General features: G+C 53.8%; 1 protein-coding gene across 3 annotated transcripts in view; it reads right to left on the minus strand.

Annotated features, from left to right (window-relative positions):
- LOC133356662 (plasma membrane calcium-transporting ATPase 2-like) overlaps nucleotides 1–24,499 on the minus strand; it is a 49,803-nt gene that overhangs the window by 24,634 nt on the left and 670 nt on the right. For all 3 annotated transcript variants that reach the window (XM_061574296.1, XM_061574294.1, XM_061574295.1), the window contains exons 2-16: nucleotides 24,280–24,477; nucleotides 19,003–19,260; nucleotides 18,151–18,276; nucleotides 14,562–14,696; nucleotides 13,094–13,144; nucleotides 9,437–9,613; nucleotides 8,191–8,405; nucleotides 7,700–7,822; nucleotides 6,463–6,582; nucleotides 5,639–5,880; nucleotides 3,595–3,829; nucleotides 3,158–3,337; nucleotides 2,339–2,426; nucleotides 1,929–2,035; nucleotides 374–565 (exon numbers count right to left, since the gene is read on the minus strand). In XM_061574296.1, coding sequence (XP_061430280.1) covers nucleotides 374–565; nucleotides 1,929–2,035; nucleotides 2,339–2,426; nucleotides 3,158–3,337; nucleotides 3,595–3,829; nucleotides 5,639–5,880; nucleotides 6,463–6,582; nucleotides 7,700–7,822; nucleotides 8,191–8,405; nucleotides 9,437–9,613; nucleotides 13,094–13,144; nucleotides 14,562–14,696; nucleotides 18,151–18,276; nucleotides 19,003–19,260; nucleotides 24,280–24,477 — 2,447 coding nt within the window. The remainder of the gene's footprint in view (nucleotides 1–373; nucleotides 566–1,928; nucleotides 2,036–2,338; nucleotides 2,427–3,157; nucleotides 3,338–3,594; nucleotides 3,830–5,638; nucleotides 5,881–6,462; nucleotides 6,583–7,699; nucleotides 7,823–8,190; nucleotides 8,406–9,436; nucleotides 9,614–13,093; nucleotides 13,145–14,561; nucleotides 14,697–18,150; nucleotides 18,277–19,002; nucleotides 19,261–24,279; nucleotides 24,478–24,499) is intronic.

The raw sequence follows: 24,499 nt of genomic DNA on the forward strand, positions 1-24,499 counted from the left end.
TAGCAGCAGAAGTAGTAGTATCTGTAGCAGCAGTAGTAGTAGTAGTAGTCTCTGTAGCAGCAGAAGTAGTGGTATCTGTAGCAGCAGGAGTAGTAGTATCTGTAGCAGTAGCAGCAGTGGTATCTGTAGCAGTAGTAGTCTCTGTAGCAGGATGGTATCTGTAGCAGAAGCAGCAGTAGTAGTAGTCCCTGTAGCAGGAGTTGTCGTGGTATCTGTAGCAGTCACAACAGTAGTAGTAGTATCTGTAGTAGCAGTAGTCGTGGTATCTGCAGCAGCAGTAGGAGTCTGTAGCAGCCGCAGCAGTGGTCTCTTTAGCAGCAGTAGCAGCAGTTGTCGTGAGTGCAGCACGGAGCCCCCCCCCCCCCGCCCCCACCTGCGTGATGCAGGCCCCGGTGAAGGCGACGATGACGGCCACCACGTTGACCGTGAGCTGGAACTGCAGGAACTTGGAGATGCTGTCGTAGACGTTGCGCCCCCACATCACCGCCTTCACGATAGAGCTGAAGTTGTCGTCCGTCAGGATGATGTCCGACGCCTCCTTGGCCACATCCGTGCCCGCGATGCCCTGCGGAGTGGGCGGGCCGGCGAGTGGGTGAGAACGAACAAGTGAGTGGATGAGTGGGTCAGTAGGCGAGCGAATGGGTGAGCGAGTGGATGCGTGAGTGAGTGAGTGGGCGAGCAGGTGAATGGGTGAGAGGGAGCAAGTGAGTGGGTGGGTGGGCGAGTGAGTGGGTGAGTGAGTAGATGAGCGAGTGAGTGAGTGAGTGGGTGGGTAAGAGCGCGAGCGAGGGGGTGATTGAGTGGGCGATTGCGTGAATGATTGAGCAAGCGAGTGAGTTGGTAGACAGACATGCGAGTGAGCGAAAGGGAGAGTGAGGTTGTTTATAAATGAGGGAGTGAGCATGGTACGTGATTCATTGGGTAAATGGGTGAATGAGTCAGTGGATGACCGAGTAGGCTATTGAGTGAGTGGGTGATTGAGTGAGTGTGTGCGTGAGTGGGTGAGTGAGTGAGTGCATGAGCAAGTGAGCGAGTTTGTATACAGACATGTGAGTGAGCAAGTTAATGAGTGGGTGAATGTGTAATAAAGGACTCTTCAGACGGTGTAGGTCTCCGTTGTCCTTTATTCAGGTTCATGTCTCTCTCGCCCCTGCGGCGTCCTCGCTCAGACCCGCACCTCCTCCACCGTGCACTCTGCAGCCACACCGCTGCTCCGCTCTGCAGCCACACCGCTGCTCCGTGTGCCCCGGAAACTCTGCTAGCTCTTTACGCCCGGCTAGCTTCCCACACTCCACTAGCTCTCCTCCCCTAGCTCGACTCCACTAACTCTATCCCACTAGCTCTGCTGTGCCCCACGTACACCGCTGGCCGACGGTGCCGTGGCCTCCCACCACGTGGCAAATGGCGCCACCCTCTCGCCACTGCCCAGCGTGGCCTCCCCCTATTTCCGCTCCTTCCCAACTCCCAGATCGCTTCCGGTTCTCCCCCTAAATCCTCTATCTCACGTGACCCTGACTCCTCCTTCTCCTCACGTGACCCAGACTCCGCCCCCTCTTTCCTTGCTCGCATTACAAATGAGTGAGTGGATCAATGGGCGGTGCGGTGTTTGTGTGGTGGTGGTGCCGTGTGGGTAAGCGGGGTGTGGTATGGTGTGGGTGTGCGGTGTGGGTGTGCAGGGGTGGGTGTGGTGTGGGTGTGGGGTGCGGTTGTGCGGTGTGCGTGTGTAAGTGTGTGTACGGCAAGTTGGCACAGTAGGGGGCACAGGTGGTGCATCGGCCAATCATCTCAGTCAGTCGACCCATTGCATCTGGGTCTGCCCCGTGACCTCCTGCCAGCGGGCGTGGTGACGTCACTGCCACTTAGTTGCGAATGGCGGTTGTCGTTGTTGTGTATCTGTGTGTATGTATGTGCGTGTGTGCAGTGGTCACCATGGCGAAGCCGACGTCGGCCTTCTTGAGTGCGGGGCCGTCGTTGGTGCCATCCCCGGTCACCGCCACCACCTGGCGCTGCTCCGCGGTCTGGCTGTCGATGATCCCTGTCGCCACGGCAACCGCACCACCATAACCGGTGCCAACACAACCGCATCAGCGCTACACACAGCGTGAGTATAACGGACAGCTGTGTGTGTGAGTCTGTGTGTGTAGCTGTGTGTGTAGCTGTGTGTGTGTAGCTGTGTGTGTGTGTAGCTGTGTGTGTGTAGCTGTGTGTGTGTGTAGCTGTGTGTGTGAGTCTGTGTGTGTAGCTGTGTGTGTGTAGCTGTGTGTCGCCGCGTGTGTGTAGCCGTGTGTGTGTAGCCGTGTGTGTGTAGCCGTGTGTGTGTGTGTGTGTAGCTGCGTACCCTTGACGAGTGTGTGTTTGTCCGTGGGCGAGGACCGCGCCAGAACGCGCAACTTGGGCCACACCTTGTCCAATCGCTCCTGTTCAATCTGAGACACAAAGACAAAGATCCCCCGTATGGACTTCACAGTCTGTTGGGGCACCCCACACCCTCACGCTCACAGCAGCCGCCATTCGATTATGCTAGGAGCACCTTGAGGCCACATGAAGTGTCGAAGGCTCGCTCGCAGGAGGTCACGGGGCAGACCCAGGTGCTATGGGTTAACCGACTGAGATGACTGACCGATGCACCACCTGTGCCCCCTACTGTGTCAACTTGCCGCATCTTAGCCACCCGGCGCTCCGCTCGTTGTTGCGAGCGCCACTCCTCCGCTCTCCATTGTTGCTAGAGGGCGACTGCCTCCAACTACCCGATAGCGTCCTTCATGAGCCTCCTCCTCCTCCACAGAGGCCGATCTTGACACTGCTGATACCGGTCATCGGCAAGTCCACTCAAAACCACATCCTCCTGTACCACATCAGCTCCATCTCTTCTCTAGGCTGTGTCACGCCCGTTTAGCCCCCTCTATCCGGCCAAACAATAGCTACTTGGCATCAACTCGCCTGACTGGGCATGTGGGCTCCGTGACCCAGCCAACGCAGCCTCGTCTGCCGGAGGAGCTCACCGATGGGACAGTGTCCAGATCTTTCAAGGATCTGTGAGCTCCTCACACAATCCGGCCTGCTCGTCATACACCACCCCTAGCACCCCAGCGAGCTCCTGTCTCCCCCCCCTGCCCGCCCTTCAGCCTTACCCCCCACCCCCCGCCCCCCCGCCCACCTCCCCGCGTTCGTTGCGGATTCGCCGGTTGAAGTCCTTGCCCTCGATACACAGGAAGTCCTCGCCGGGCGCCAAGATGCCGCACTTGATGGCGATGGCGCGCGCCGTGTTGATGTTGTCGCCCGTCACCATGCGCACCGTGATGCCCGCACGCTGGCACATCCGGATCGCGTCCGGCACCTGGCATGGGACGGAGGGGGCAGGTGGGTCGGTGGATCGGTAAGCGGATCAGCGGGTGGGTGGGCGAGCGAGACTTAGTGGGTGGGCAGGTGGGTGTGCGAGTGGGCGGGTGGGTAGGCGAGAGGGTGGATGGGCGAGCGGATGGGCGGGCGAGCGAGCGGGTGGAGCGGGCGAGCGGGCGGTAGGGTGTGTGGGGATGGTCGACAATGGGCGGGTCGCGGAGAGGTGGGGGTTGCGGCGGCTTCTGCGGCAGTCACCTCCGGGCGCACGGGGTCCTCGATGCCGACGACGGCCACGCAGGTGAGCTCGCAGACGATGGACGCCTCGTCTTCCCAGCTGGGCTCGGTACCCTGCGGGAAGTCACGGAGCGCCAGGCAGATGGTGCGCAGGCCGTCGTTGGCCATGGGCTCGATGACGCGGCGAGCCATCTCCTCACGCTCGCGCGCCTTGAACGGGCCCGGGGAGCCACTCGCGTCCAGGATCTGCGTGCACCTAGCCGGGCACCGCCGCCGAGAGGAAACGGGGGAGAGTGGTTAGGTGACGGTGGAGGCGATGGTGATGGGAGCGCGATGATGGCAATCTGCGTGCATCTTGCCGAGCACCGGTACCGGCCCGCGGCCTGTTAGGAACCTGGCCACACGGCAGGAGGCGAGCGCCGAGTCCGATTGTGGCCCCCGCCCCCTCTATTGTTTCATTATTCACCACTTCCGTCCGGGCCTCCTTCCCGCACTGCGCACTTGTCTCCGTCACCGTTTTGGTGAGCCCACAAGCTGCTAACCCCGAGCCAAAATGAGTAAAAAACAAACGTCGCTGGAGAGCTTCTTTGAAAAGGGGGAAAGACCCAATGATGACCCCCCCCCCCCGGGTCCATGAAAAAAATGTCTTCCACGAAACCGGTCCCTGGTGCCAAAAATGTTTGGGAACCAGGGTTGCGATTTCCGCACCAATTTCCGCAAACATGCTGTTTTCGACCGCATTTTGCGGTAGTTTCTGTGACCCTCTTCCGCACAAATTTCCGCAATTTGCGGTGATTCCTGTGAAGACTTCCGCAAATCGTGACTTCGATTCCCGCCTTTCTCGGTGCCGTACTCGCGCGGTTGGCGCACATATCTTGCGTATGCCCATTTGGCTCTGCTGACTTCTGGAAAAAACGATATGTATATATGAACTATGGATTCCTGCATTCAGACAGCGTTGTTGGTGCGCACGAACTGTGAAAAAATCAATGAGAGCCGCGAGCTCTTGTGCGTCGAAGTACTTGTCGATGCCGTCGATGAAGCACACTTGCCACAAGTACACGACGCCACCGTTGACATGTTTGTCGCCGATAGGAATCCCTACGGTTGCATCTTTCCGGATCGACGCAACCCCCGGCGCTGTGCTCAGGCCCTTTTGCCCAGCCCCATGATGTCTCCTAGCGTCTGCCATTCGGAGCCCTCGCAGTACTCGTAGCGACAAAGGAAAAACAAAAAAACTGTAGCATTTTCTTTATTCATATTCTGTCGATATGCAAAACTATTCATCGTCGCTCAGATTGCAGCGCGTTGGGAAATCCACTGGTAATTTTGGCCAAGCGCTCAGATACCCACGCTGTTTTCGATACGCTCGGATACACACGCGTTTCCGCTCAGGTAATATCCTCGTCCAGCGTACGCTCATTTGCCTCTGTCGTAGCTACTTTATACCTCCTGCGAATATATACACTTTACTGCTAACGATTAAAACTTTGGCGCACAGGTCGGTCGGCTGCGAGAGGGCTTTCTCTCTGCAAAACAACATCAAGCCCGAGGAGTGGTTGCTCCTCTCGTGCAAGCAGTTGAACGCGCTTATAGTTTGCGCCCGCGACAAGCCAAAACTCAGCATCTTTCACGCCGAAGACGACATGAAGCGCTGGAAGAATGCGAAGAAGTGAAAGTACATGTGCTCGTAATCACGGCTCCGCATTTGAATAAAGTATGTGGTTCTTGTGCGGAAATGCGGAAATCATATATTCATTCCAATCAGTAACTCAAAGCCCTACGTGATGCTGAGCCTTGCATGTATCCTTTCCAATAGAACGCATTAACGTGTTGTTAAAAGCGCGCGGTCATAGGAGTAGTCTTTCCACCGTTTGCGGTTGACTTTAGCAAAAATGCGGGAAAATTTGAACCCTCCTTCCGCATTTTCCATGCGGAAATCGCAACCCTGTTGGGAACCGCTGTATTAGACGCTGATAGAGAAGGCGTGGGTGATGGTGGGGGTGTGTGGAGGAGGTGTGAAGAGCAGCAGCAGGAGGAGGAGCAGGAGCAGGAGGAGGCTCACTTCTTGAGGAGGATCTCGGAAGCCCCCTTGCTGTAGAGACGGTATCCCCCTTCGGGCGTGCGCAGGACGGTGCTCATGGACTTGCGCGCCGAGTTGAAGGTGTAGACCTTGAAGAGGTGCTCCTCCGTCACCTCATCCCGCACTGCCTGGTAGTCTCGCTTCAGCTCCAGCAGCAGCCCCAGCAGCGAGCACTCCGTCTTGTTCCCCACCTGACGCGGCAGCCCCCCCTCGCGCTCGGGGGGCTGAGGGGGGAGAGGGATTTGGGGGAGAGTGAAGGAGGGGAGATTGGATGGAGGGAGTCGAAGCGATGGAAAAATGGGTGGGTGTTGTCATACAGAGTGAGTGAGGGAGTGAGTGAGGCATGGAGTGAGTGAGCAAGTGAGCGAGTGAGGGATGGAGTGAGTGACGGAGTGAGGGAGTAACTGAGTGCGTGAGGGAGTGATGTCAGGAGGGAGTGATGTCGGGAGGGAGCGAGTGAATGTGGGAGTGAGTGAATGTGGGAGTGAGTGAGTGAGGGAGTAACTGAGTGAGTGAGAGAGTGATGTCGGGAGGGAGTGATGTCGGGAGGGAGTGAGTGAGTGAGGGAGTGAGCGAGGGAGTGAGTGAGTAGGTGAGGCATGGAGTGAGTGAGCAAGTGAGCGAGTGAGGGATGGAGTGAGTAACTGAGTGAGTGAGGGAGTGATGTCGGGAGTGAGTGAGTGAGTGAGAAATGGAGTGAGTGAGCAAGTGAGCGAGCAAGTGAATGCGTGAGGGAGTGAGTGAGTGAGTGAATGAGGGATGTGGAGGTGGAGTGAGCGAGCGAGGGGCAGCAGCAGCAACAGCACCAGGATCTTGGTGGTGTAGGCCGAGTTGACGGCCACGCCGGTGGTCAGCGTGTCCAGCGTGGACGCCGCCACCTCCTCCGCAGCGGGGATCTTCTTGTGGTGCTTGCCCCCAATAAACAGCTGCACGCACGTACAGACACGTACACACACACAAGCACGCACAGACACGTACACACACACACAAGCACGCCCACATGTACGAGTTATGGCGCAGTTGTGGAGAGAGTGGAGAAGCTTCGGTACCTGGGCAACGTGCTTATGACCAGCTCCGGTTTGGCAGCCAAGGTCTCACTCTGAATCAGTCGAGCGGCATTATTTGTTAATCGGCTGCATAACGCTGCTATGTGGAAGCTGCCTGGTCTGTCGTTCCGCACAAAGCTTCGTGTCTTCTCGGTCACAGTCATGCCCCTCCCTTCTCTATGCGTGCAAAACGTGGTACCCCCTAAAGGGACATCTGCGCTGGTTTGAAACCTTCAGGCTGGTCTGCCTATGATCCATCCTAGGTTTAACCAAATTGGATTGTGTGAGGAGCTTACAGCTCCATCAGTAAGCTACCCTGGTAGACGATGCTGCGTTGGCTGGGTCATGTAGCCCGCATGCCCAAGCAGCTTCTGTTTGGCTGGATAGAGGGAGCTAAATGGGCATGGCATGATCTCGAGAAGAGATGGAGTGATGCGGTACAGGAGGATGTGGAGCTGAGTGGACTTGCCGATGGCTGGTACCAGCGGTGTAAAGATTGGCCTCTATGGAGGAGGCTCGTGAAGGACGCTACTGGGCAGTTGAAGGCAGTCGACCTCCAGCAACAGCGGAGGGTAAAGGAGCGACGTTCACAACAACGAGCGGAGCGCAGGCTGGATAAAATGCAGTTGCCACAGTAGGGGGCACCGCTGGTGCATTTTCCAGTCATCTCAGTCAGTCAACCCATGGCACCTGGGTCTGTCCCGTGACCTTCTGCCAGTGAGCTTTCGACACGTCACATAGCCTCAGCCTGGCGCAAGCGCCGTAGCGACGTCACCATCACTTCATGGCGGTCGTTGTTATTGGTGAGCATAGTGGTCAGCGAGGCTCGCCTGCATGGCCATCCTATGATTAGTGGTGAGTGTGGTGGTGGTGAGCGTGGTGGTAAGCGTGGTGGTGGTGAGCGTGGTGGTGGTGGTGAGCGTGGTGGTGGTGATGAGCGTGGTGGTGAGCGTGGTGGTGACGAGCTTGGTGGTGAACGAGGTGGTTAGCGGCTGACCTGCACGGCCGTCATGCGGTTGGTGGTGAGCGTCCCCGTCTTGTCAGAGCAAATGGCCGTGGCATTGCCCATCGTCTCGCACGCGTCCAGGTGCCGCACCAGGTTGTTGTCCTTCATCATTTTCTGTCGTTACAGCAACGCGGAGGAGCAGCAGCGCAAACGGGACGGTCGTCACGGCGATGCGCAGAGAACGGCCCACTCATACCTTCCCCTCACATCCTCCCACAATACACCTCACCGCTAGAGCAGCCCTCCCTCTCCCACAATGCACCTCACCGCTAGAGCAGCCCTCCCTCTCCCACAATGCACCTCACCGCTAGCACCGCCACCCCCCTCTCTGTCTCCCACAATACACCTCAACGCGTACGGCACCCCGTCTCCCACCACGCACCTCAATGCCGCCCCCTCTCCGTCTCCCACAATGCACCTTACCACGAGCGCCAAACCCCCCCCCCCCCACCCCCAATATTTTGCGGGTTCCCACAATGCACCTTGACGGAGTAGGCGAGGGCAATGGTGACAGCAAGGGGCAGCCCCTCGGGCACGGCCACGACGAGCACGGTGACGCCGATGATGAAGAACTTGACGAAGTACTGCACGTAGACCGGCGTGCACTCGGCCAGCCAGGGCAGGCCCTGCACCCAGAAGGTGTCGATCACGAAGTAGAGCACCAGGATCACCACGGTGATGGCCGACATCACCAGACCTGCGTGCGGTGGTGGGGGTCGGTGGTGGGGGTCGGTGGTGGGGGGTCGGGGGGTTACGTGGCGGTGGGGAGCGGTTCACGACGCAGCCGTCGCACAGCCCCCGGCAAGTCACCCGTGGCTCCAACGCACCGCTCACTGTGGCGGGCATCTCCCCCTACTCCCCTCTCCCCCCCCATCTCCCCCCTCTCCCCAACCCCTCTCCCCAACCCCTCTCCCCCCTGCCTCCCTCCAACTCCCCCCATCTCCCGCCCATCTTCCTCCATCTCCACCAGTCTCTCTCCACGTCTCCTTGTCTCTCCCCCCGGCCGATCTGTACCGCGAGCTTGGTGAGCTTCCCCTGCAGCACCGACTTCTCTCTATCGCCCCTACCCCCTCCCCCCATCTCTCCCGGTCTCTCTACATCTCCCCCCATCTCTCACAGTCTCTCACAGTCTCTTCCAGTATCTCACAATCTCTCCTGATCTCTCTACATCTCCCTCCATCTCCCCCCCCCCCCCATCTCTCACAGTCTCTCACAGTCTCTTCCAGTATCTCACAATCTCTCCTGATCTCTCTACATCTCCCTCCATCTCCCCCCCCCCCATCTCTCAGTCTCTCACAGTCTCTTCCAGTATCTCACAATCTCTCCTGGTCTCTCGACATCTCCCCCCTCCCCCATCTCTCACAGTCTCTCACAATCTCTCCTGGTCTCTCTACATCTCCCCCATCTCCCCCCATCTGTAAGTCTCTCACAGTCTCTTCCAGTATCTCACAATTTCTCCTGGTCTCTCTACATCTCCCCCCATCTCTCACAGTCTCTCACAGTCTCTCACAATCTCTCCTGGTCTCTCTACATCTCCTCCCCATCTCCCCCCATCTCTCACAGTCTCTCACAGTCTCTTCCAGTATCTCACAATTTCTCCTGGTCTCTCTACATCTCCCTCCATCTCTCCCCATCTCCCCCAGTAAATCTCCAAATCCCCCCATCCCTCTCCATCTCTCCCAGTCTCTCTCCATATCGCCCAGCCTCCCCCTTCCCCCCCGATCTCACCGGCCTTGCCAATCTGCACCGCGAGCTTGGTGAGCTTCCCCTGCAGCACCGACTTCTCCTTCTTGGGTGGCGATGGCTTCTTCTTGCGAGCCGCCTCCTCCCCCTCCCCCTCCCCCTTCTCCGCCCCCTTCAGCGGCTCCATCTCCATCTCCATGCCGTCCACGCCGTCCGCCCTGCCTGCACAGCCCCGCTCGGTGAGTGACGGTCGGTTACCGCGGTGCCGGTCGGTTACCGTGGTACTGGCCAGTGAGTTACCGTGGTGATGCTGAGTGAGTTACCATGGTGATGCTGAGTGAATTACCGTGGTGATGCTGAGTGAGTTACCGTGGTGATGCTGAGTGAATTACCGTGGTGCTGGTTGGAAAGTTACTGGGAAGTGGTAGTGTAAAAGTGGTGGTGTAGAAGTGGCAGTGTAGAAGTGGTAGTGTAGAAGTGGTAGTGTAGAAGTGGTAGTGTAGAAGTGGTGGTGTAGAAGTGGCAGTGTAGAAGTGGTAGTGTAGAAGTGGTGGTGTAGAAGTGGTTGTGTAGAAGTGGTGGTGTAGAAGTGGCAGTGTAGAAGTGGTAGTGTAGAAGTGGTGGTGTAGAAGTGGTTGTGTAGAAGTGGTGGTGTAGAAGTGGTAGTGTAGAAGTGGTGGTGTAGAAGTGGTGGTGTAGAAGTGGCGGTGTAGAAGTGGTGGTGTGGAAGTGGCGGTGTAGAAGTGGCAGTGTGGAAGTGGTAGTGTGGAAGTGGTGGTGTAGAAGTGGCGGTGTAGAAGTGGTAGTGTAGAAGTGGTGGTGTAGAAGTGGTGGTGTAGAAGTGGTAGTGTAGAAGTGGTGGTGTAGAAGTGGTAGTGTAGAAGTGGTAGTGTAGAAGTGGCGGTGTAGAAGTGGTAGTGTAGAAGTGGCGGTGTAGAAGTGGCGGTGTAGAAGTGGCGGTGTAGAAGTGGCGGTGTAGAAGTGGCGGTGTAGAAGTGGTAGTGTAGAAGTGGTAGTGTAGAAGTGGCGGTGTAGAAGTGGTGGTGTAGAAGTGGCGGTGTAGAAGTGGCGGTGTAAAAGTGGTAGTGTAGAAGTGGCGGTGTAGAAGTGGCGGTGTAGAAGTGGTGGTGTAGAAGTGGTAGTGTAGAAGTGGTAGTGTAGAAGTGGCAGTGTAGAAGTGGCGGTGTAGAAGTGGCGGTGTAGAAGTGGTAGTGTAGAAGTGGTAGTGTAGAAGTGGCAGTGTAAAAGTGGTAGTGTAGAAGTGGTAGTGTAGAAGTGGTGGTGTAGAAGTGGTGGTGTAGAAGTGGTAGTGTAGAAGTGGTAGTGTAGAAGTGGCAGTGTAGAAGTGGCGGTGTAGAAGTGGCGGTGTAGAAGTGGCAGTGTAGAAGTGGTAGTGTAGAAGTGGCAGTGTAGAAGTGGCGGTGTAGAAGTGGTAGTGTAGAAGTGGCGGTGTAGAAGTGGCGGTGTAGAAGTGGCGGTGTAGAAGTGGCGGTGTAGAAGTGGTAGTGTAGAAGTGGCGGTGTAGAAGTGGTGGTGTAGAAGTGGCGGTGTAGAAGTGGTGGTGTAGAAGTGGTAGTGTAGAAGTGGTAGTTTAGAAGTGGCAGTGTAGAAGTGGCGGTGTAGAAGTGGCGGTGTAGAAGTGGCGGTGTAGAAGTGGCGGTGTAGAAGTGGTGGTGTAGAAGTGGTGGTGTAGAAGTGTAGTGTAGAAGTGGTAGTGTAGAAGTGGTAGTGTAGAAGTGGTGGTGTCGAAGTGGCGGTGTAGAAGTGGCGGTGTAGAAGTGGCGGTGTAGAAGTGGTAGTGTAGAAGTGGTAGTGTAGAAGTGGTAGTGTAGAAGTGGTAGTGTAGAAGTGGCGGCGTAGAAGTGGCGGCGTAGAAGTGGCGGCGTAGAAGTGGCAGTGTGGAAGTGGTAGTGTGGAAGTGGTAGTGTGGAAGTGGTAGTGTGGAAGTGGTAGTGTGGAAGTGGTAGTGTGGAAGTGGTAGTGTAGAAGTGGTGGTGTAGAAGTGGTGGTGTAGAAGTGGCAGTGTAGAAGTGGTGGTGTAGAAGTGGCAGTGTGGAAGTGGTAGTGTGGAAGTGGTAGTGTGGAAGTGGTAGTGTGGAAGTGGTAGTGTGGAAGTGGTAGTGTGGAAGTGGTAGTGTAGAAGTGGTGGTGTAGAAGTGGTAGTGTAGAAGTGGTAGTGTAGAAGTGGCGGTGTAGAAGTGGTGGTGTAGAAGTGGCAGTGTAGAAGTGGTGGTGTAGAAGTGGCAGTGTGGAAGTGGTAGTGTGGAAGTGGTAGTGTAGAAGTGGCAGTGTGGAAGTGGCAGTGTGGAAGTGGTAGTGTGGAAGTGGTAGTGTGGAAGTGGTGGTGTAGAAGTGGTAGTGTAGAAGTGGTGGTGTAGAAGTGGCGGTGTAGAAGTGGCGGTGTAGAAGTGGTGGTGTAGAAGTGGCAGTGTGGAAGTGGTAGTGTAGAAGTGGCGGTGTGGAAGTGGTAGTGTGGAAGTGGTAGTGTAGAAGTGGTAGTGTAGAAGTGGTGGTGTAGAAGTGGCAGTGTGGAAGTGGTAGTGTGGAAGTGGTAGTGTGGAAGTGGTAGTGTGGAAGTGGTAGTGTGGAAGTGGTAGTGTGGAAGTGGTAGTGTAGAAGTGGTGGTGTAGAAGTGGCAGTGTGGAAGTGGTAGTGTGGAAGTGGTAGTGTGGAAGTGGTAGTGTGGAAGTGGTAGTGTGGAAGTGGTAGTGTAGAAGTGGTAGTGTAGAAGTGGTAGTGTAGAAGTGGTAGTGTAGAAGTGGCGGTGTAGAAGTGGTAGTGTAGAAGTGGTGGTGTAGAAGTGGTAGTGTGGAAGTGGTAGTGTGGAAGTGGTAGTGTGGAAGTGGTAGTGTGGAAGTGGTAGTGTAGAAGTGGTAGTGTAGAAGTGGTAGTGTAGAAGTGGCGGTGTAGAAGTGGTAGTGTAGAAGTGGTGGTGTAGAAGTGGCGGTGTAGAAGTGGTAGTGTAGAAGTGGTAGTGTAGAAGTGGCGGTGTAGAAGTGGTAGCGTAGAAGTGGTGGTGTAGAAGTGGCAGTGTGGAAGTGGTAGTGTGGAAGTGGTAGTGTGGAAGTGGTGGTGTAGAAGTGGTAGTGTAGAAGTGGTGGTGTAGAAGTGGTAGCGTAGAAGTGGCGGTGTAGAAGTGGTAGCGTAGAAGTGGTAGCGTAGAAGTGGTAGCGTAGAAGTGGTAGTGTAGAAGTGGTGGTGTAGAAGTGGTAGCGTAGAAGTGGTAGTGTAGAAGTGGTGGTGTAGAAGTGGCAGTGTGGAAGTGGTAGTGTGGAAGTGGTAGTGTGGAAGTGGTGGTGTAGAAGTGGTAGCGTAGAAGTGGTAGTGTAGAAGTGGTGGTGTAGAAGTGGTAGTGTGGAAGTGGTAGTGTGGAAGTGGTAGTGTGGAAGTGGTGGTGTAGAAGTGGTGGTGTAGAAGTGGTAGTGTAGATGTGGTGGTGTAGCGGGTAGCGCGTTGCGCTACAAACCCGCAACCCAAGCTCGAATCCCGCTCACGGCCAACACCAGTGACGATTATCTGAACTGGTCCTGGGCCTCCCCAAGGTCGACTAAGCCTAAAATGTGTACCTGTTGCAGCGTGTAAACATCGCGACTGGGGAGACAAAGGCGGTCGGGTGTGGTGCTGCCCATCCAGCCCCTTGTGTGCCGTGCCGGCCTTTACGAGCGCTGCTCGCTACCAGTAGTGCGACAGGGGTGTGAGTACCTTTGATGCGGCCTGCCTCGGCCGCTGCAGCTGATGCATCCTGCTTCTTGCCTGGAGGACAGAGGGTTAGGATATGGAGATCAAGGTCAAGAGGAGAGGGTGGGAGGATGTGTGGGGATCATGGTAGCGTTTATATATTGGCTGTGAGCGCGAATCGAACTCGGGCCACAGTATAGTTCGCTAACCGCTTTGCTACTGCGCACCCTACAGAGGCACGCACACATGAACCCCCATACACACGCCCACAACCGCTGATTAGCACTAAGTGGAGCTGATGTCACCGCTTTTGCCAGGCTAGATGCGGTGTGTAGTGGTGCCATGTGCAGTGCTCCTATGTATAGTGGTGTATAGTGGTGTGTGGTGGTGTGTAGTGGTGTGTAGTGGTGTGTCGTGGTGTGTCGTGGTGTGTCGTGGTGTGTGGCGGTGTGTGGCGGTGTGTGGCGGTGTGTGGTGGTGTGTAGTGGTGTGTAGTGGTGTGTCGTGGTGTGTCGTGGTGTGTGGTGGTGTGTGGCGGTGTGTGGTGGTGTGTGGTGGTGTGTGGCGGTGTGTCGTGAAGTCTGGTGGTGTGTAGTGATCTGTGGTGGTGTGTGGTGGTGTGTGGTGGTGTGTGGTGGTGTGTGGTGGTGTGTCGTGAAGTCTGGTGGTGTGTCGTGAAGTCTGGTGGTGTGTAGTGATCTGTGGTGGTGTGTGGTGATCTGTGGTGGTGTGTGGTGATCTGTGGTGGTGTGTGGTGGTGTGTGGTGGTGTGTGGTGGTGTGTAGTGATCTGTGGTGGTGTGTGGTGATCTGTGGTGGTGTGTAGTGATCTGTGGTGGTGTGTGGTGATCTGTGGTGGTGTGTAGTAATCTGTGGTGGTGTGTAGTGATCTGTGGTGGTGTGTAGTGATCTGTGGTGGTGTGTAGTGATCTGTGGTGGTGTGTGGTGGTGTGTGGTGGTGTGTGGTGGTGTATAGTGGTCTGTGGCGGCGTGTGGCGGCATGTGGCGGCTTGTGGCGGCGTGTAGTGAAGTCTGGTGGTGTGTAGTGGTCTGTGGTGGTGTGTGGTGGTGTGTGGTGGTGTGTGGTGGTGTGTGGTGGTGTATGGCGGCGTGTAGCGAAGTCTGGTGGTGTGTGGTGGTGTGTCGTGGTGTGTGGTGATGTGTGGTGGCGTGTGGTGGCGTGTGGTGGCGTGTGGTGGCGTGTGGTGGCGTGTGGTGGCGTGTGGTGGCGTGTGGTGGCGTGGTGGTGGCGTGGTGGTGGCGTGGTGGTGTGTGTGGTGGTGTGTGTGATGGTTTGTGGTGGTGTGTGGTGGTGTGGTGGTGTGTGGTGGTGTGTCGTGGTGTGTGGTGGTGTGTAGTGGTGTGTAGTGGTGTGTAGTGGTGTGTGGTGGGGTGTGGTGGTGCGTGGTGGTGTGTGTGGTGGTGTGTCGTGGTGGTGTGTAGTGGAGGCGTGCATGGTGCCCCCCCCCCGTGCCCACATCCCCTGTGCCCACCCTTCTTGTCCTTCTCCTTGCTCTTGCTCTCCTCCTCGCTGCTGGCGCCCAGCAGCGTGAATATGATGCCAGTCTGGGAGTTGACGCCCACGGCCGACACCAGCATCTTGCCCGACCCCTCCATCACGTGCGTGCCTGCGGGGCCGGCAGTCACCGTGACGTTGTTACCTCGTCACCTTGGACACCGCGGAGCAACCTCCGAGGTCACCACAAACGTCGTCTCGCCTTCGTCGGGTGACGTCGCACATACGGCAGGGGGCAGCACTTGCCCAGCCCCGCCGGGCGAGAGGAGCGCTCGGCACGTCCCAGTCAACGCGATGCGTACACATATAAAGAGGTCAGTGTGAGTCTACTGGTCTCTGTGTGAGTCTACGGGTCCCTGTGCGGGTCTCAGTGTAGATCTCTGTGTGCGTGTGTCGGTGTCTGTGTGTTTGAGTGAAGGGGGCGTGGGAGCGAGGCGGTGAGGTGTGGGAAGCGGCAAGTCCCAGACTACTTTGGGCTCGCCTTCCCTTAAACCGGAATCGAGGAGTTGTGGTTGTGGTTACCTATGCCCCTACCGAAGACGAACATACGTGGAGGGATGCAGGCAAGGTTGATGAGAGTCAGATGGCTTTAATGACCTCTTGTCACAGGTGCTAGCTAAAGTGGCCCCTCGGGATAAAGTCATCCTGTTGGGCGACTTCAATGTCCGAGTTGGTCATGATGCTGGCACCTGGTCTGGAGTAATCAGAAGGCATGGGCCACATCAGCTCAATACCAACGGTAGGAGGCTGCAATATTTTTATGTAGCCCATGTGCTTGTAATTACCAACACACTGTTCCTGCATCGGCGCATCCACACAACATCATGGATGCATGCCGGGTCCAAGCGTGAACGTATACTGGACTACACAGCGGATGCGGACCCATGTCCTTGACACCGGGACCTACCGTGGAGCTGATCTGCCCACTGACCATCGACTTGTCATCTGTAAGATGCGCCTGCCATTCTTCCATTCCGGTGGTGGGTGGACACCCAGGACCCCATTCAAACCCTTAGTGGCCTGGTCTCAGCTAGCTGATGAAAGTTGCAAGCAAGAATTGAATCATCGCTTGCGGCTGGGGTTGGCATCATCCCCCACTCCTCCAAATGTCGAGGGGAAATGGGCGAGGTTTAGGACTGTGGCTCATGCAGCTGCAATGGCTGCTTTGGGTACACTGTCCAGACCCCCCCAGAGATCCTGGCTGACAGAGGAGGTGTTCATTCAGGCTGGCTGAGAAAAAGCGACAGGCCCACTCGCATAGTCTACAGCATCCAACGTCAGAGAATGAGGAGGTTCGGAGAGACGTGAGGCGCTGCAAGGTTAAGTGGTGGTCGCGGGTTGCTGAGGAGATGGAGTCTGCCTCAATGGCCAGCGATCACAAATCTTTATTTAACTCCATCAAAAAAGTAACCTGCAGCATCACACCTATTACCATCACTAGGGGAAAAACGGTGATCCAATATCCGACCCCCAGGAACAGGTTTGCAGATTTGCTGAGCATTTCCATAAAGTCCTGGGGGAGGGGAAATCACTCGGCATAGAAAACATCGTGGGACCAAGTGGGGATGACCCTGCTGAGGCAGCGGTGTCTCAAATATTTGAAGAAGTCACCTCCTGTGAGGGGCTGGCTGAGATGCCATCTGTTGAGGAAGTACTAAAGGCGATCCAGAGTCTGAGACCAGGAAAGGCACCGCGCAGAGATGATCTCCCAAGCGAAATGCTGAGGGAGGGTGGCGTTTGTGCACAAAATGCCCTACATGACATCATAACAACAGTCTGGACCACTGGACGGGTTCCGCAGGACTGGAAGGATGCCCTGGTGGTCCCCCTCTTTAAGAAGGGGAACTGCACAGACTGTAACAACTACAGGGGAATCTCACTCCTCAGTGTGCCGGGAAAGGTCCTGGCAAGGATTATTCAACATCGCCCTGCCAGGCACGCTGAGGAGAGGCTTGCGGAGCCCTAATGCGGTTTCAGGAAAGGACGGTCCTGCACATATGCCATATTTTCCGTCCGTCTCCTACAACAGAGGTGTAGAAAATTGCAAAAAGACCTACATCTCTGCTTTATTGACCTGGTCAAGGCCTATGATACCATCAGTAGGCCTGGGCTCTGGGTTATTCTTCGTGCTTTCGGAGTCCCTGACCCTCTGCTCATGATCATTAAGGACCTTCCTTAATGATCATGAGCGGGCTCGGCTAAAAACTACCTGGCCGGGAGTTGGAGCCATTCCCTGTTCACCTTGGGGAGTGACAGGGATGTCCTCTGGCTCCCACATTACTTTACATCTTTTTCGACCACGTAGTTCGTTAAGACTTTGATGGCTGTACCGGAGGAATTTCCATCTGGTATAGATATAATGGGAGGCTGATCGATGCCCGGGTGCGGTCAAGGGATGGCTCCCTATTGCTCAACCACGTTATGTATGCCGATGATCTGGTAATTGCCGCTCACTCAGAGGAGGAGTTGGAGGCGCTGCTGCTGAACCTGAAGCGTACCACTAAGAGGTGGGGCCTTACCATCAGTCTCACCAAAACTAAGCATCTGCCTGCGCATTTTGTACCATCGGACACTCCACCCCCACAACTCCCAATTGGTGATGGGGCAGTTGTGAAGAGAGTGGAGAGTTTCCCATACCTTGGCGGTGTGCTCATGACCGGCTCCATAGGTCTCACTCCAAATCAGTCGAGAGGCATTATCTTTTCATCTGTTGCGTAACGCTATGTGGAAGCTACCTGGTCTATCACTCCGCACGAAGCTTTAGGTCTTTTCGGCAACGGACATTCCCTCCCTTCTCTACGCTTGCGAAACGTGGACCCCCCTAATGGAACATATTCACCAGTTAGAAAAATTTAGGCTGGCCTGCCTACGATCCATCCTGGGTTTAACCAAACCTAAGAGTATGAATCCTTTCAGTCACGAAAGCTTAAAATCTAGAATTAACCAGGCTGGATTGTGTGCAGCAGGCAAGGCTGTGTTGGCTGGGTCATGTAGCCCGCATGCCTAGCCACCGCATGCCAAAATAGCTTTTGTCCGGCCGGATCGAGGGGGCTAAACGGGCGCAGCATGGGCTAGAGAAGAGATGGTGTGGTGCAGGAGGACGTGGAGCTAAGTGGACTTTCCGATGACCAGTACCAGCGGTGTCAAGATCGGCCTCTGTGGAGGAGGCTCGTGAAGAACGCTACTGGGCAGTTGGAGGCAATCGCCCTCCAACAACAACGGAGGGCGGAGGAGCGACGCTCACAACAATGAGCGGAGCGCCGGGTGGTTAAAGCACAGCAAGTTGGCACAGTAGGCGGCACAGGTGGTGCATCAGCCAGTCATCTCGGTCATCTCAGTCAGTCGACCCGTGGCACCTGGGTCTGCCCCGTGACCTCCTGCCAGTCGGCGTTCGACACTTCACGTGGCTTCAAGGTGCATATGGCCTGGCTACAAGTGTCGTGGTGACGTCACCACCATTTAGTGGCGAATGGCGGTTGTTGTTGTCTGTGAGTCTCCCCAGTGTGGGTGTGTGTGTCTGTGTGTCCAAGTCTCGCCAGTGCTGGTCTCCGTGTGTGTGTGCATACCAGAGAGCAGCATGGGGTCGCGGTCGACGGCCTTGCGCACGTGGTCCGACTCCCCGGTGAGAGAACTCTCATCGATCTTCAAGTCGTTGCTCTGGATGACCACGCCGTCAGCCGGGAGCAGGTCGCCTAGCAACCACGGCAACAGGTATAGCACCGGAGTGGGGAGGAGGTAACGTTAGTGGTGGCATTAATGAGATGGTGGTGGTGGTCGCTATGGCGATGGTGTTGGTAGCGATGATGATGATGGTGGGTGTTGGTGGTGATAATGGTATTGGTACCAATGATGGTGTGGATGGTGGTAGCAACGATGGGTGGTAGCAACGATGGTGGTAGCGATGGTGGTGGTAATGATCATGGTGGCAGCGATGGTGGTGGTGGTGGCAGCGATGGTGGTGGTTGTGGCTGCGATGATCAAAATCAATATCATAATCTTTATTTTGGCTGGATGAAAAACGATGAGCTATTAAGCTCTTTTTCACAGATGTCCAGATCGTGGTGGTGGTGGTTGTAGGAGTAGTGATGACGATGGTCATGGTTGATGGTAGTGGTGATGGTAGTGGTGATGGTTGTGGTTTTTGTGATAGTTGCGATGGTTGCGATGGTGACGATGGAAGGTAGAAATTATGTTGGTGGTGATGGTGTTGGTAGCAATGATGATGGTGGTGGCGAGGGTGGTGGTGAAGGTGATGGTGGTAGTAGTGATGGTGGTGCTGATGGTAGCAATGATGTTGGTGGTGGTGATGATGATGGTCATTATGTTGTTGATAATGATGATGATGGTGGTGGTGGCGGTGACTGCGGTGGTGAAGTGACCGCCGCACCCCCCCCAACCCTACACCCGCCCCCTCTCACCGTACTTGACCTGTGCCACATCCCCCACCACAATGTCAGCCACGGGGATCTGGATGACCTGGCCCTGGCGGATAACGGTGAACTTCTGCTCCTGCTCAATGCGGTTCTGCAGGCCTCGGAATTGTCGCTCCTTGCTCCAGTCGTTGAAGGCCGTGACAAGCACCACGACGATGACGGAGAGGAGGATGGCCGCTCCTTCGATCCAGCCGGCCTCCGCCTCGCCCTCCTCGCCGCCGCTGCCCGCCGCATTCCCGCACGCTGCGCACGGGGACACAGAGACGGGGAGAAAAGGGGAGACATGGGGACAGTGGGACACGCACGGGGACGGGGTGATACGGGGAAGGGGGGGGACACACGGGGGACACACACACGGGGGGACGCCCGGGGGGAGACATGGGGGGGGGCACATGGGGAGGCACCGAGACACAAGGGGACACACAGAAACAAGGACATACACAGACAAACACACGGACACAAACACCACCACGGTTATTAACAGAGCCGTCCCCACCCCCGTCATGGCCCCGTACCAGTCCCGAGCTCACCCCGTGCGCTAACGGCCGACGACTCGGCGCCTCCCTTTACTGCAGCTGCCACTTCAAAGCCACCGCCGCCTTCAAACGTCTCCCCTCGTCACTGTCCCCCTCCCGTCACCCCTCCCATCATCCCCTCCCCCCTCCCGTCTCCGCTTTCGTCTCCCCTCATGTCTCCCCATGTCCTCATGTCCCCGCAACCCCACGTCTCCACGTCCCCATCTCTCCGGGTCTCCATCGTTGTCCCAGTGACGTCAGTGTCCCCCCCACCTGCCCCCCCGCCCCGTGTCCCATCCCGTCCTGGTAGATACTTTACTGCACCTTTTACTGCGTTACATTTTGACTTAAAACTTTCGTGACTGCAGGAATTAATATTCTTTGGTTCTTTCGGTAAAGTCTCGTAGATAGAAAAATAATAATAATAATAATACCAAAATAAGTTAATAGAAATCAAATAAAAAGAATAAACAAGAAAAATACTAATGTAGACTTTAACCTGGTTATTAAGCTGGTGAGTGTACTGGCAGTCTATAATGTAGACTGTAGCCTGGTTATTAAGCTGGCGAGTGTACTGGCAGTCGATAATGTAGACTGTAGCGAGGTTATTAAGCTGGTGAGTGTACTGGCAGTCAATAATGTAGACTGTAGCCTGGTTATTAAGCTGGTGAGTGTACTGACAGTCTATAATGCAGACTTTAGCCTGGTTATTAAGCTGGGTGAGTGTACTGACAGTCTATAATATAGACTGTAGCCTGGTTATTAAGCTGAGTGTACTGGCAGTCTATAATGTAGACTGTAGCCTGGTTATTAAGCTGGTGAGTGTACTGGCAGTCGATAATGTAGACTTTAACCTGATAATTAAGCTGAGTGAGTGTACTGGCAGTCTATAATGTAGACTGTAGCCTGGTTATTAAGCTGGTGAGTGTACTGGCAGTCGATAATGTAGACTGTAGCCTGGTTATTAAGCTGGGTGAGTGTACTGGCAGTCTATAATGTAGACTTTAACCTGGTTATTAAGCTGAGTGAGTGTACTGGCAGTCTATAATGTAGACTGTAGCCTGGTTGTTAAGCTGAGTGAGTGTACTGGCAGTCTATAATGTAGGCTTTAAACTGGTTATTAAGCTGAGTGAGTGTATTGACAGTCTATAATGTAGACTGTAGCCTGGTTATTAAGCTGGTGAGTGTGCTGGCAGTCTATAATGTAGACTGGAGCCTGGTTATTAAGCTGAGTGAGTGTACTGGCAGTCTATAATGTAGAGTGTAGCCTGGTTGTTAAGCTGAGTGAGTGTACTGGCAGTCTATAATGTAGACTTTAACCTGGTTGTTAAGCTGAGTGTACTGGCAGTCTATAATGTAGACTGTAGCGAGGTTATTAAGCTGGTGAGTGTACTGGCAGTCAATAATGTAGACTGTAGCCTGGTTATTAAGCTGGTGAGTGTACTGACAGTCTATAATGCAGACTTTAGCCTGGTTATTAAGCTGGGTGAGTGTACTGACAGTCTATAATATAGACTGTAGCCTGGTTATTAAGCTGAGTGTACTGGCAGTCTATAATGTAGACTGTATCCTGGTTATTAAGCTGAGTGAGTGTACTGGCAGTCTATAATGTAGACTGTAGCCTGGTTATTAAGCTGGTGAGTGTACTGGCAGTCGATAATGTAGACTTTAACCTGATAATTAAGCTGAGTGAGTGTACTGGCAGTCTATAATGTAGACTGTAGCCTGGTTATTAAGCTGGTGAGTGTACTGGCAGTCGATAATGTAGACTGTAGCCTGGTTATTAAGCTGGGTGAGTGTACTGGCAGTCTATAATGTAGACTTTAACCTGGTTATTAAGCTGAGTGAGTGTACTGGCAGTCTATAATGTAGACTGTAGCCTGGTTGTTAAGCTGAGTGAGTGTACTGGCAGTCTATAATGTAGGCTTTAAACTGGTTATTAAGCTGAGTGAGTGTATTGACAGTCTATAATGTAGACTGTAGCCTGGTTATTAAGCTGGTGAGTGTGCTGGCAGTCTATAATGTAGACTGGAGCCTGGTTATTAAGCTGAGTGAGTGTACTGGCAGTCTATAATGTAGAGTGTAGCCTGGTTGTTAAGCTGAGTGAGTGTACTGGCAGTCTATAATGTAGACTTTAACCTGGTTGTTAAGCTGAGTGTACTGGCAGTCTATAATGTAGACTTTAACCTGGTTGTTAAGCTGAGTGAGTGTACTGACAGTATATAATGTAGACTTTAACCTGGTTGTTAAGCTGAGTGAGTATACTGGCAGTCTATAATGTAGACTGTAGCCTGGTTATTAAGCTGGTGAGTGTACTGGCAGTCGATAATGTAGACTGTAGCCTGGTTATTAAGCTGAGTGAGTATACTGGCAGTCTATAATGTAGACTGTAGCCTGGTTATTAAGCTGGTGAGTGTACAGGCAGTCGATAATGTAGACTGTAGCCTGGTTATTAAGTTGAGTGAGTGTACTGGCAGTCTATAATGCAGACTGTAGCCTGGTTATTAAACTGAGTGAGTGTACTGGCAGTCTATAATGTAGACTGTAGCCTGGTTGTTAAGCTGAGTGAGTGTACTGGCAGTCTATAATGTAGACTTTAACCTGGTTGTTAAGCTGAGTGAGTGTACTGGCAGTCTATAATGTAGACTGTAGCCTGGTTATTAAGCTGAGTGAGTGTACTGGCAGTCGATAATGTAGACTGTAGCCTGGTTATTAAGCTGAGTGAGTGTACTGGCAGTCTGTAATGTAGACTGTAGCCTGGTTATTAAGCTGAGTGAGTGTACTGGCAGTCGATAATGTAGACTGTAGCCTGGTTATTAAGCTGAGCGAGTGTATTGACAGTCTATAATGTAGACTGTAGCCTGGTTATTAAGCTGAGTGAGTGTACTGGCAGTCGATAATGTAGACTTTAACCTGGTTGTCAAGCTGAGTGAGTGTACTGGCAGTCGATAATGTAGACTTTAACCTGGTTATTAGGCTGAGTGAGTGTACTGACAGTCTATAATGTAGACTTTAACCTGGTTATTAAGCTGAGTGAGTGTACTGGCAGTCTATAATGTAGACTTTAACTTGGTTGTTAACCTGAGTGAGTGTACTGGCAGTCTATAATGTAGTATTTAACCTGGTTATTAAGCTGAGTGAGTGTACTGGCAGTCTATAATGTAGACTTTAACCTGGTTGTTAAGCTGAGTGAGTGTACTGACAGTCTATAATGTAGACTTTAACCTGGTTATTAAGCTGAGTGAGTTTTCATGTAGACTTATTATTGGTTCTTTCAGTAATAAAAATAAAATAAATGTTAAATAAAAAACAAAAACCACGACGTTTTGATTGCAACACAAGCGGTCGTCATCAGGAAAAGGGGGGTTAGCCTCTAAAGGCAAACTGTTGAAAAGGTTTCGGGATGGGCGTAGCCCCAGTGTGTCAGCAGCATGCAGCACACTTGTGTTGCGATCGAAACGTCGTGGTTTTGTTTATTTTATTTTTATTACTGAAAGAACCAATAAACAGGACCCTGCGGGGTGGGCTGGTAGGAATAATACTTAGTACCGGTACAGGGATATCGACCGGGTATAGAGGAGTTAAAGAAAAAAATACTGTATTCTAGTGTAACGTTAATTAAAAGTGTTTGTTTTGACAAGAAACGCTGTGAGATTTAAAGACCCCCCAACACCACCCTCAACACCACCCCTCACCACCCCCCACCACCACCACCCCACCACCACCACCCCACCACCACCACCTTCTGCACTAGGCCTCGCGAAGCCTGCCGCACTAGACCTCGCAAAGCCTGCTGCACTAGGCCTCGCGCCATGCTTTTCGTGCACAAATAAGGTGATTAAATGTATCTCGTCTCTGTGTTAATAAATGTTTCTTGTCTCTGTGTTAAAAAAAACGTGCTGCGTATCAGTAAAGTATTTTTTTTTAAATAAACGTGCTGCGTTTCAGTAAAGTAATTTTTTTTTTTAATAAACGTGCTGCGTTTCATCTCTGTGTTAATAAGCCTGCCGCACTAGGCCTCGCGAAGCCTGCCGCACTAGGCCTCGCGCCGTGCTTTTCGTGCACAAATAAGGCAATTAAATGTATGTCGTCTCTGTGTTAATAAATGTTTCTTGTCTCTGTGTTAAAAAAACGTGCTGCGTTTCAGTAAAGTAATTTTTTTTTAAAACGTGCTGCGTTTCAGTAAAGTAATTTTGAAGCGAAGTTTAAAGTTTTGCCGTGATGCGCCGGAAGCGACGGCCATCTTGTTTAATTCACAGATCGCAGGGGGAGCGGGCGGCTATCTTGTCGGACAGGGTCATGCCAAGTGTTTGCAGTAGGGGGCGATGTTGATACACGGACGGACGGACGGATGGACGGATGGACAGTCGGACGGACGGACGGACACATTAATCTATTGGTGGTCTGGTCCACTTCGCTCCTACCAGTATAAGTCTACATTATAGACTGTCCAGTACATTAATGTTTTTTTGTTTTTATTATTTTTTATTTATTTTTTATTTTTATTAACTTTATTTTTTATTATATTTTTATCGTCGTGACTTTACCGAAAGAACCAAAGAATACTCTTACTGCGTTATTGGTCAGGTGATATCACATCTCTATCCGAGCGCAAGCGTCCCCACGTGTTCCCCTGCATCCACATGTCCCCGTGTATCCTCCCCCATGTCCCCGTGTCTCCCCCGCGTCCCCATGTCTCCCCCGTGTCTCCCATGTGTACCCCCCCCCCGCGTGTACCCCCCCTCACACTCGTCGTTGCCCTCGGGCGGGTGGTAGAAGGAGAGTCCCAGCGACACGAGGGCCGCCACCTCAAGGATGATGAGCGTCACGTCTTGCAGCGCCTCCCACACGAGTGCCAGGAACGACTTGGGCTTCTTGGGGGGGATGAGGTTCGCTCCGAACACCGCACGCCGCTGCTCCAGGTCCGCCTGGCTCCCACTCAGCCCTGCCCAAGCACGCACGCACGC

This window comes from Lethenteron reissneri, chromosome 55, assembly GCF_015708825.2.
Source record: "Lethenteron reissneri isolate LAM-NWPU_2019-01 chromosome 55, ASM1570882v1, whole genome shotgun sequence".
NCBI classification, from domain to species: domain Eukaryota; kingdom Metazoa; phylum Chordata; class Hyperoartia; order Petromyzontiformes; family Petromyzontidae; genus Lethenteron; species Lethenteron reissneri.